The 12,163-nt window shown below is 37.8% G+C and overlaps 1 protein-coding gene across 5 annotated transcripts in view; it reads right to left on the minus strand.

The window, feature by feature from the left end:
- efr3a (EFR3 homolog A (S. cerevisiae)) overlaps nt 1-12,163 on the minus strand; it is a 195,527-nt gene that overhangs the window by 58,362 nt on the left and 125,002 nt on the right. For all 5 annotated transcript variants that reach the window (XM_048528934.2, XM_048528933.2, XM_048528932.2 and 2 more), the window contains 3 exons: nt 11,198-11,276; nt 9,646-9,781; nt 8,062-8,211 (listed from right to left, as the gene is read on the minus strand). In XM_048528934.2, the coding sequence (XP_048384891.1) occupies nt 8,062-8,211; nt 9,646-9,781; nt 11,198-11,276 (365 nt within the window). The remainder of the gene's footprint in view (nt 1-8,061; nt 8,212-9,645; nt 9,782-11,197; nt 11,277-12,163) is intronic.

Below are 12,163 nucleotides of genomic sequence, written 5' to 3' on the forward strand. Positions count from 1 at the left end.
TCATAGCATTAAACATAAACAGTCCACCATTTAGGTGATGTACACATATCCAATGTACAATGCTCTTTGCCATGCAGCCCACTACAATTGGCAGAATAACCGCCTGGCTATAAGGTCAGTATCACATAGCATACTTGTCTGAGATTATCATTAGTTAGCAATTAAATCTTTTCATCAATTAAATTAAAGACTAGCAATTAAGTATTTTCACTGCAAGTCCTTACTGAGAACTTTAACAGCTGTTGTTTCATGCAGGGATTTTCTTCCCTCTACATGCACCCAAATACATGCAAATTAAACTCAATTAAAGTGGTGAAATAACAACTTCAGAAGTGTTTAATACTTGGTATCACTATGGAAACAACTGAATTGTTGAGAATATTTTAACACCATTTTCTGGCAGGAGGTATTTAGACACCCACGCAAACAGGCAGGAAATAGGCAGATATGGACCACGTGCAGGTAGATGGGATTAGTTTCAAATGGTTTCATGGTCAGCACAGGCATGGTAGGCCTGTTCCTGTACTATATTGTTCTATGATTGTAGACTACTGCTAGGTTCACAGTAATTACTGACCTTAAAGCTAGCTCAATATGTTTGCATATGCTACTTTTAGAAATTTCACGTCAATATTTAATTGCTGGCCTAAGAATAGTTAATGCTGTCATCTCAGCATTTTAAGCAACATACATGCCTTTGATTCTATAGGCTCAGGGACACAAGGCTGAAACATTATTCATGAAATTTATAACCAGCAGGATCATGTTTAAAAAAATGCACACTTGCAAATGCCGCCTTGCATTTCTAATGGTAGAGGGAAGGTTGAGTATCTTTTGAAAAGATAATTTATGCTGCTAAGACTACAAAGTTTTCTGTTTATTGTTCACTGAAAAAAGACATTTCTCAGGTTCTATCTTTTATAGATCAAAAGAGAACAACTTCAGGGGTAAGAAGGGAGTGGAAGGATTCAAAATTGATAACAAAGTAGTACTGGATAGACTTGGAGGTTGACAAGGCACTGACATTGGATGAGATACATCCAAGGATACTGAAGGAGGTGCAAGTGGAAATTGCAGGGGCACTGGCCATAATCTTTCAGTCTTCCCTTGACTTGAGGGAGGTGCCAGAAAACTGAAAAATTATTTTGTTCAAGAAAGATTGCAAGGATACCCCTAGCAATTACAGGCCAGTCAACTTAACCTTGGGCTTCTGAACACAATTATCTGGACAGAGTTAGCAGTCACACGAAAAAAGATGGGTGATAAAGAAAACCAGCACAGATTTTTAAAGGGGAATACACAACTTGCTAGAATTTTATTTAAAGATGTAACAGAAAGGCTTGGAGGGTAATGCTGTTGATGTCGTATAACATGAACTTCTAAAAAAACTTCTGATACTGTGCTATACAACAGATTTGTGAGGCAAGTTATAAGTGATGGAATAAAACACACCAAAACAACATGGATCCAAAATTGGCTGAGGTGATAAGGGGGGGGAAAAAAAGTACAGTAATAGTTAATGAGAGCTAACAAGAACTGCTGAAGCTGCAGTCAGAGATAACATAGTATGGAGCTGGAGGAACAGCTTCAGAAGGGTCCTGACCAAAAATGTCAACTTTCCTGCTCTTCTGATGCTTCCTGGCCTGCTACGTTCCTCCAGCTCCATAGTGTGTTACCAGTAGTGGCTAATAGATGTTCTTCAGACTGCAGGGAAGTTTGTATTAGAGTTACCCAGCAATGGATTGCATTTCCTAACATATACTAAACATCTAGATCTTGGTTGCAGGTGACAATTTCAAAGTTTGCAGATGACCCAAAACTTGAAAAAGCTGTAAATGGTGGAAGACAGTATACAACTCCAGATGAACATAGACAAGCTGGTGGAGTAGGCAGTTAAGTGACAGATGAGATTCAACGCAGTGGCACTTTTAATAGGAAGAACATTGAAAAACAATATAAAACAGGGGGTACAATTGTAAGGTGGTGCAGGAGCAAAGGGACCTGGAAGTATAGGTACACAGATCATTGAAAGTGGCAGGACAGATCGAGAGAGCAGTAAGCAAACAGTAACCTTAGCCTTATTAATAAAGGGCATAGAGTACATGAACTAGGTGATGTCAAGTTGTACAAGGCACTTGCTAGACCTCAGCTGTGGTGCTCAGTACAGTTTTGGGTGCCACATTTTAAGAATAATATGGAAGTATTGAAGAAAGCTCAGAAACTGTTTCCAAGAATGATTCCAGGGATGAGGAACTTCAGTTATGAGGACAGACAGGAGGACTTGGGACTATTCTTCTTGGCGAGAAGACAACTAAGAGGAAATCCGATAGAGGTTTTCAAAATCATGAGCAGGCAGCATACAGTGGACAACGAAAAACTATTCCCATTCATAATATAAACAAGTACATTTAAAGTAATTTGCAAAAGAAGCAAGGGTGAAGCGAGGTGTTTAGGATATGGAAGGCAAATGCCTGGAAGTGGCGCAGGCAGACTCACTTAAGGCAGTCAAAAGGGCATTCGTCGATTATTGGATAAAAATAACGTGCAAAGGTATAGGGAAAATGTAGGAGATTGGCACTAGGTAATAATGCTCATTTGATGGGCCTTTGCAGGCAAGTTTGGCCAAACAGCCTCCTCCTGCATCATAATCAAAGAAGTGTTCTGAGGATCAAAAGGCCTTTACCAAACTATCAAACTGGTACTGTATAAATCTAAATACCACACGGGGTCAAAATTTGGAGTTAAAATAACACATTGCATAAATGCCACAACAGCTTCAAGAAGCAAAGTGACATCTCACTGCCTGGCTCTCTATTCACAGACTTCAAGCCACGTGAACTTCCTGCACTGGCAGTCAAACTCTCCGGCACTAAAGTTAACTGTTACACATTTGAAGTCACATTTTTTTCCAGGTTTCAATAGATATTGAAGATTTTAAAAGATTTAGTACCCTCTGAGAAAAGTTTTTCCTCCTCTGTTTTGAAGAGAAGCAGCAAGTTTAAAAGTGATCCCGTGAATTCAACATTCTTACTACAATTCGTTCTTAATATGTGTACTGCTAATTTCATAATGCTGTAACCCGATTGTCAGAATTACCTGACCTATTGGCTCAGATCCCAGAACCCAATTTACTTGGCTACATCCTTTCCACCTTGCAGTTTCAACAGCTTACAAGGCAAACATTATCAATAAGACTGTAGGTCACATGGTCAGAACGAGGGGGACGTTTGTCAGAGACCGAGACAGAGACACATTGAGTAACTGAAAATATGGATCAAAGACAGACTTTGGGGTAGGAGGAAGAAAAAGAGGTGCTTTAATTAAGGTTTAATGAAAGAAATAAAGTCTCCACAGCAAGAGATGAGTGGGAAAGAAAACAAGGTGTGGATTGAGAGGCCTATCTGCATTGAAATCAATAGCTATGTGACGTCATGTGTGCAGGAAACCAGTTGATTAGAAATACTTGCCGAACCTACTAGCCAATCTTTAAAATTGGATATTTAGAGTTTGTTTAAATCTCTAGATTTCTTTCTCTCTTTTTCTGTCAGCTTAAGTATGTCTACATTTATTCTAAGCGTTACAAATAGATTTTAGTGTGTTATGGAATGGCAGATCAGAAAGGCCAAATGGAGTGCATACCATGTGGAATGAGAGATATTATGGATGTGCCACATGTCCTCAAGAAACATATCCGCAGGAGGTATTTCCAACTGCTCAAACCTGAGGTCTGAATCTCAGGACTTGAGCAGTGTCCAGAGTCACTGTTGTGCATTCGCAAAAGGTAGAACACAAACACCTCAGATTAGAAGCACACAGAAGGAAAATGGCTACTACCCACAGGTGAACATAGGTCCTGTCCATCATGTTTGCTGATCCATTTTGGAAACTCGTGAAGGTACTAATTTTTAAGAATAATGCAGTCAGAACTAAGCTTGTTGCAATATAAGTGACACAGCTGTATGTGGGAAGAGGAAGAAGAAACAATGTAGTAATCATGAGAGATCTGATAAGCACCTCTGTGCTAGTTAGTATGACACCAGGATGGTGTGCTGTCTCTCCAATGGGTCAAGGATGTCAGGGATTGGTTGGAGGATATTCTTCTGGGAGAAATGATCAGCATTAAGTTATGGTCCACATTAGTACCAACAACATACGTAAGAAGAGGGATGAAGTCCAGAAGGAAGATTTCAGGGAGTTAGGAAAGAAATGAAAAAGCAAAACCTGGGCAACAGTGGTTCCAGGATTACTTCAGGTACGATAAGCTATAGAGTGTAAGAATGAGAAGAGTGATCATTTAAACATGTAGGTGGAGGATTGGTGTTGAAAGGAAGACATCAGAAATTTAAGGGATTCAGATGGTTCTGGGGCAGGTAGGTCCTGTTCAAGCTGGGCAGGTCACCCCTCAACAGGGCTGGGACTGACATCCTCCCAGAGAGATTTGAGTGTGTTGCTGGGGTGGATTTAAACCAGCCTGTCTGGAGAGTGGGGACCTGAGGAGTAACCCAAAGTGGAAGAAAGTAAAGTTAGCAATAGGAAGTCGAACAAAATGTCAGGAGGACTAAAAGGTAGGAGAAACAAAAAAGTGAGCATTGGGTATGCTTCAAACGCAGAAATGTGTCAGAAAAACTCTGGTTTCCTCCCACAGTCCAAAGATGTGCAGGTTAGGTGGATTAGCAATGTTAAATTGTCCAAAGTGTTCAGGGATGTGTAGATTAGGTGGGTTATGGAGATGTAGGTCTGTGTGGGATGCTCCAAGGGTCAGTGTGGACTTGTTGGGCTGAAAAGGCCTATTTCCACACTAAGGATTTTGTGAAACAAAGTTAAGAGCACTACACAGTATTTGCAACAAGGTAGATGATCTGAAGGCTCAAATGGAAATACATGGATATGATCTAATTGTCATTACAGAAACATGGCTGTATGGTGACCAGGACTGAGAATTAAACATTCAAGGTCATTAGGAACAAAACCAGAAGTTGCTGGAAGCGCTCGGCAGGTCTGGCAGCATCTGTGAAGAAGAAAAATCAAAGTTAATGTTTCGGGTCTGGTGATCCTTCCTCAGAAGGATCCAAACATTAATTCTGATTCTTTCTCCACAGATGCTGCCAGACCTGCTGAGCTTTTCCAGCAACTTCTGGTTTTGTTCCTGATTTACAGCATTCACAGTTCTTTCTGTTTTTATTTAAGGATGTTAAATGTTTAGGAACGACAGAGGAGAAAGAAAAATTAATGGAGTTGCACTGATAACAACTGAGGACGTCAGATCATAACAATTATGTCCCATTTGTTTGGCGCTAAGAAACAGCAAGGGACAGCAGCTATTGGTTATAGTTAATTATAGGTCACAAAATAGTCATGGTAGTGTTGGGTGTGGCATTAATCAGGAAATGAGAGAAGCATAAAGGATAGGCAACACAGTTTTCATCGGTGGCTTTAACTTGCAATATAGACACTGGGTCAATCAACTTCGCGCTCAAGCTGGGGTGGATGAATTTCTGTTATATTAGAAATGGTTTTCCAGAGCAGCATATGGGCTTTCTAGATCTAGTGCTAAAGGTAATAATAAAAAGGGCTGATCAGCAATCTTCTTGTAAAAGAACCTTTAGATATGAGCAAGCATAATTTGATAGAATTTTCTGTTAAGCTCGAAAGTGAGGTTTTGTAGCAACAGTATTAAGTTTGAATATAGGAAATAATGAAAGAACAAAGCACAATTCAGCTGAGGTGGATGGTGAAAATAAATTAAAAGGCATATAGGTAATGTGCAGTCTTTGAAGAACTATTTCACATCCTGTGCGGTGATCAGAAAGAGTATGTTCTTCAAGATGCAAAAATCTCAAAAAATTACAGTCAACTGTGGCTATCACTTTTCAGTGCATAAGTTTTTTTTAAAAAAGTGCTGATAAAGTTGCAAGAAATAACTAATTCTGAGGATTGTAAGGTTCATATAATAAGGAAATACCAAGCAACTGAAAACAAAATGAAGAACAGAATATGCAACCTAGCAAAAATCATAAAACTGGAATGCAAAAGCTTTGAGAGGTAGGAAAAGGAAAACATTGAACTAAAAACAAATGGGAGTCTATTCAAAGTACAATCAGCAGAAATTATAATGGGAAGAGAGAAATGACAGAGAAGCTAAATGATTACTTTGCAGTGGTTTCCACGGAGGAAAGATTTCTCAGAAGTAGAGATCCAAATGTCCAAAGAGAATGATGAGCTGAATGAAATTAGCATTACTAAAAAGATTGTACTGAACATATTGTTGGTGTGAAAGTTGATAAATCACACAGCATTGAAGCAAGAGATCATTACACTGGTGATAATCTTCCAAAATTCTATAGAATAATTCCTATGGACCTGACGGTAGAAAATGTCACCTCACTATTTAAGAGGAGAATGGGAAAGGAAACAGGGAACTGTAGACCTGTTCAGTCTTCCAACAGTAGTAAGAATATACTAGAATCTGTTATAACTGATAGGATAAAGAAACAAGTGGTTGATAATCCTCTGACTGGCATAGTCAGCATGGATTTGCAAATGGGAAATCATGTTTGATGTTTAGTGGACTGCAGCAGGATCAGAACAGTGGGCAAGGGTATTCAGCAATTTTAGCATTTCAATACATTCCAGTTTTAATCACTTTGGAAATATAACACGTCTGCCTATTCTTACCTATCTGTCCAATTAAACTGTATTATGGTGTGGATAGTGTAATATTGGGGTTTAATGAGCTTTTAACATGGTTATTTGATTTTTTTTTTCATACAGAAGGCAGGCTATTAAGTTTGCTGAATATTACATGGCCAACTGCTGTTGAAACACAACCAGCAGGGACATCTAATATCTAGTTTACTAAGACATTAGGAATAGAACTCACCCTCATATGGTTTTGAGCATCTTGTTAATTCTGGATATACGATGCTGGCATAAATCAAAAGTGGTTGTAAGTCCACCACGAGAACTATTCACAGTAGTGGTGCAAATAGTTTAAGATGAAGAAATAAAAGCATCAGGTAAGAAGCTACTGTCACTATTGCCACACTGCAAGTGACAGGTTTGGGACAGTGCTGAAATACATTTCATTTCATGCATTTTATTTCCTATTGCACTCTACCATTAATATTGTAAATCTGTTAAGACTGTGTAGTTACTCCAATGTTTGTTGGCGAAAATACATTTGAATCCAATGGGAACTAACTTCATAATAATATTAGCATCCTTCAGAATCATGAAAGTGAATGTTACCATGATCCCGAAGGATCAGAGACTGCTCCCTCATTACAGTAGTGAGTTTAATCTAAGGGTCATCATGCCTCAGGTGAGGGGTGAGGTTGAAAAGAAAGAGCCCTCCTGGTGGCCTCAGCTACTATGGGAAGTAATCTGGCGCTGTTGGTATTACTCTGCATTGCAACCAGCTATCTAGCCAACTGAGCTTGCTGAACCCATCAACGCATCATAACAATTGTGCTGCCCTCTTATACTTATAATTTAATTCACAAGTACTGGAACATTCAATCATCATCTAGCTGACAGTACAAGTCAGCAGGTTGAACATATGTTGAGTGACGTCACGTAGGCATTAGTCCTAGTAAAAGACAATGAAATGCGGGCAACAATTAGAAACACTGCCATTGTGGCTATAATTAGGAAACACAACTTCTGTTGAAATGAAATTAGCTAATAGGCCTGTCAAATTATTTTTGAAGATATAGCTTAACAATGTAAACATTCAGAATCTAAAAAGAATCTTGTTTCCACAAAACAGAAAAACATCTTCCTAATTGCTTATTAGAATGTTTGCAAATGTAGTTGTACTTAAATTAAGGCGATTTAATTCGAAACTTGAGATAGCTGGTTGTTAAATATAACTGCACGTTCACAATCTACATAAACTATCAAGACAGTTTTAGCATAAGCTCATGACATGACAGGGATTTGAGATTTAGTGCTCTATCCCACCAAAATTTATATAGATAGTACGCACAATGAGAATCATGGTTCAACTTAATGTAATCAGAAATGACATGGAAATTTCACATTGCTGATTCCTGTACTCACCAATGGTCTGGATAATTGTATCCTGAACTAATTTCTCATCATTGCTTGTTGAAAAACCACCTGGAGATCTACATTCACTGGATAACTCAAAATCAACGCTCAGGCGCAAGTGTTTCAATAATGTGTTAAACACCTCCAAAACAGTTGGACCTATTTCAATAAAAGATCAAATTAGTATTCATTTAAACATTGGTATTGACTGGGTAACTTATTTTTAGGGAAAGAAGGAACAGAGAAATAAAAATATTCAAAATTATTCAATCCTGATCACATGCAAAGCCAGAAATCTGTCTTCCTCACAGTCTGACTAAAAACACACGCAATACCAAAAACAATAAAATTATATTTCAATAAGCATTACTAAAAAAGGAAATCGAGCCAACAGACTGAAAAGTAGTTTACAAGGCTTGTACAATAACTTCTGCTTCCTTTGTCTGGGAAAACTCCAAGGGAACTAAGAAGAAAACTGGCAGAGCTATTTTCCTCACTTTATTGAACTTTGGAGTAGGTAATTATCTGATTTCTTCCAGTTTCAGAAAAATGGGGAGAAAAGGTAAATTCTAAATCTTGGACAATACTTCAGAGGCTGGACCATCCAGCTTCATACTTTGTTATCTACAAATGAAATTGAGTTTTGGGATCCTGTGGAAGATCAATGGGAAAATGCTCAGGAATTTTAAACTTCTCATTGGCAAGTTCTTACTCCCTAAATCCTGTGCAAATGTCTTAGACTTTGTCCTAGAGCCATAAAGTTTGGACAGTTCCATGGTACTTTGATGGATCGTTACCCAAAAAAATCAGATACATTAAAAATGGGTCTAACACCTGGCCAACTGCACAAAATAATACCACAATCCTCTCTCCAAATCTCCTTATCACGTCCTGCCTTCCCCACACTAACCCTGCTGATGCCTTCTTGCCAACTGATGATCTGACCCTCACCCATTGATCTACCCACCTATGCATTCAACCATCTAATAACTAATATTCAAAGTCTGCACTTTTAAACTCACAGGTACCCAGACTCGTGAAGAAAAAAGGGTTTTTGCTATCTTGTCCCAACTCAACTCTGCTCTGACAGAATTTCCTGAGGATTCTGTGCTATTTTTCTTTAACAGCCAGGACCGGAAGACCATAAATATGCAGCAACATCAGGTTGGAGGAATCTTGGACAGCCATGGTAAACCACTCATCATTGCGACTGCTCAGAAGATGCTGAACATTTCCGATCACCAGCAGACACAGGCAATGGTACACACATAGAAAAGCCGACAAACTTGTATTGGAAACAACGCAGGTAGTACAATTTGTTTTTAAATGTTCTATTGGACACGTCTGAAAGGAAGTTTAATTGCTGGGTGATTTGTTCAACTTTCCATTCATTAGTGTCAGGTAGCCTATACTCTACGCAAGACTACAACTGAAATCTGGAAGTGTTATGTTCATAAAAATAGTAGGACAATTAAAAACAAATGTGACCTGTGTATGTGTGGTGAAGAAATAAACAGGGAAAATTAATCCTCTGCACCAAATGGAAGCAGTCCAAGTCTATGAATTTTTTTCCTAAATGTCAGTATTGCTTACCAATAGAACCTTTTGCCGCGATAACTACAGTCTCTAAAAGGACCTGTACAATGCCTGCTCGGACCCTTGGAGAATCCTTGTTGTGAGTGTCCAGATGTCGAAGAATCTGCTGAATGACGTGATGGGAATGCTGAGCCTGCAATGTTGGAATTATTGAAAAAAAATTTAGACAAACATTTTTTATATGAAATAGAAGCAAAAGTGAAAACATTTTTATACAAGCAAATGAACAGGCTGATTAGAAAAGTATCTAAAATGAAAGCAACAATCCGGTTTAAAATGCAAGCTACAGTATGGTTCATTGAACAAAGCACTTTGGAGAAACCAAAAACACACACATCAAAGTGATGGAAGGAATTATCGACCATTCTATCAAGCAGCACTTTGTCAATAAGCTGCTCACAGTCACTCAGTTTGAGCTCTGCTAAACCCACTTGGTTCCTGATTTCATGACAGCCTTAGCACAAACATAAATGAAAGAGCTAATTTCAAGAAGTGAGGCAAGAGTAACTGTCCTTGACATCAAAGACATTTACGCCAAGTGCAGGATCAATCAGTCCCAGCAAAATTGAAGTCAACTAGAATTGGGGAAAACTCCTTACTCATTAGAAATTATACCAAGCACAAAAGGAAAATGGTTTTGGTTGTCAAAAATCAATCATCTTAGCCTCAGGGCATCACTGCAGGAGTTTCTCAGGACATAACCATCTACAACTGCTTGACCAATAATGTTCTTTCCATCACCAGATCAGAAGTGGAGAAGTTTAGTAAGTGAAGTGTTCAATACCACTTTTTGCTCCTCAGACATGAAGCAGTCTGTGCCCACATCCAGAAAGACCTTTCAACATTGAGGCTTTGGCTAATAAATGGCAAGTAATATTCTTACTTACAAGTACCAGCAATGGCATCTTCCGTGAAAAATAATTGAACCATCACCCTTTCACATTCACTGGCATTAACATTACAGAATCTCCCGCTATCAAGAGCCTAGGGGTTCTGATCGACCAAAACCGGAATTAGAATTCAACCTTTGCCACCTTCAAACATGATGATGGGATGAATATCTTACTTCAAAGGGGAATAATTTTTATACAATTACGTCCTACAGGGACCTTTACCAACAATTAGGGCCCATTAGCAATTTGGATACGTATGTCTTAACCCTTGATTTAAGGTCCTGGCAGGGAACATCTTCCCATCAGAAATGCAAGCAAGTAACATTAACCCTAATGGATAAATGTCATATCCATCTCTTTGAGAATGCAGCAACACATTAGACGTTAGTAAAAAGTTAAAATACCATCTCTGAAGTGCAAATCTCACGCTTGTATTCAAAAGATTTTCTAATGTAAATTTGAAACCTCTTCAGCCATATACAGTTTGGTCACAAAATAGAATGTGGAAGTAAAATCAAAATGCAATTAAGCTTTTGTAACATTAAAGTTGATCATTATATTAAAAAAACTTTGATTGAGTGGAGAGGAAGACAATGCATTATTATATAGCTCCAAGCATTTTCTTTCTTGCAAAATGAAGAATCTTATATACTCACCTGTATAGAATACATTGTAATTTTGAAACAGGAAACAGCAAAAGCATTTGGGTCCCAGAGCTGATGGTTGTCTAAATGACTACAAACGTAATAACAAAAAAAACTCAATTTGCAGTCAGTTGAGATGTATTGCAGACTCTAGCAAAAAAAATCTACTGGGCAATATCATGAACACAGTACATTTACAACAATTAGGAACAAATTAGAAGATCACCATTTAATTTAGATAATTTACCAGAGTATTTATGCTACTTGCACCATATCCTTTAATAACTCCATGTTTACTTATTAAGAGGAAAGCATACTGAATGCAAAACAAAGATCACAATGCAATAAATAAAGGAAAGTATATTTTAACCATTCTTTTAGATTAGAAACAGTTCTGTAATGAGTCTGTTGGTACCCTGAATTAACCATAGTTTCATTAAGACAATAATTTAGTAAATACCATTTTTGCGTAAATACCATTGACTTAATGTCAATGCTGTTGAAAGAATACAGAAACCAGTAAATTATGCTGCTTTGCAGTCACAAATCCAATTACCTTTCAAAAAGTTGTTTTTTAAAAAAACCTCATTTTTCCATTGCCAGAAAAAAATATGCTTACTTAATACGCCCAAAATTATTTTTGTTTGAAATTGGATAGACTGATTACTTCATTACAGAGTAATACACACTTATTGCAAAAAATGCAACTGGGATGGGGTTCTGACATTAGGAGACTGTAGCAGTTCAACAGATTCCTCTGTGTGTGTGTGTATAATTTTTCAAGATGCAACAGGAGTGTTTAATCAATCTACTGCTCTCCTTTTGCTTTTTAACTTCTAGTCGCTCAATTTTTTGGAATTTGAGATAACCTCATCACTGAATTTACTGATAATACTTTAGGTGACTCTCACTTGGTAATAAAATTAACAAAGTCAATTCACAATAATAAATAAAAACCAGAACATTAAATTTCTGATC

The sequence above is a fragment of the Stegostoma tigrinum genome, chromosome 5 (genome assembly GCF_030684315.1).
Source record: "Stegostoma tigrinum isolate sSteTig4 chromosome 5, sSteTig4.hap1, whole genome shotgun sequence".
NCBI lineage: Eukaryota > Metazoa > Chordata > Chondrichthyes > Orectolobiformes > Stegostomatidae > Stegostoma > Stegostoma tigrinum.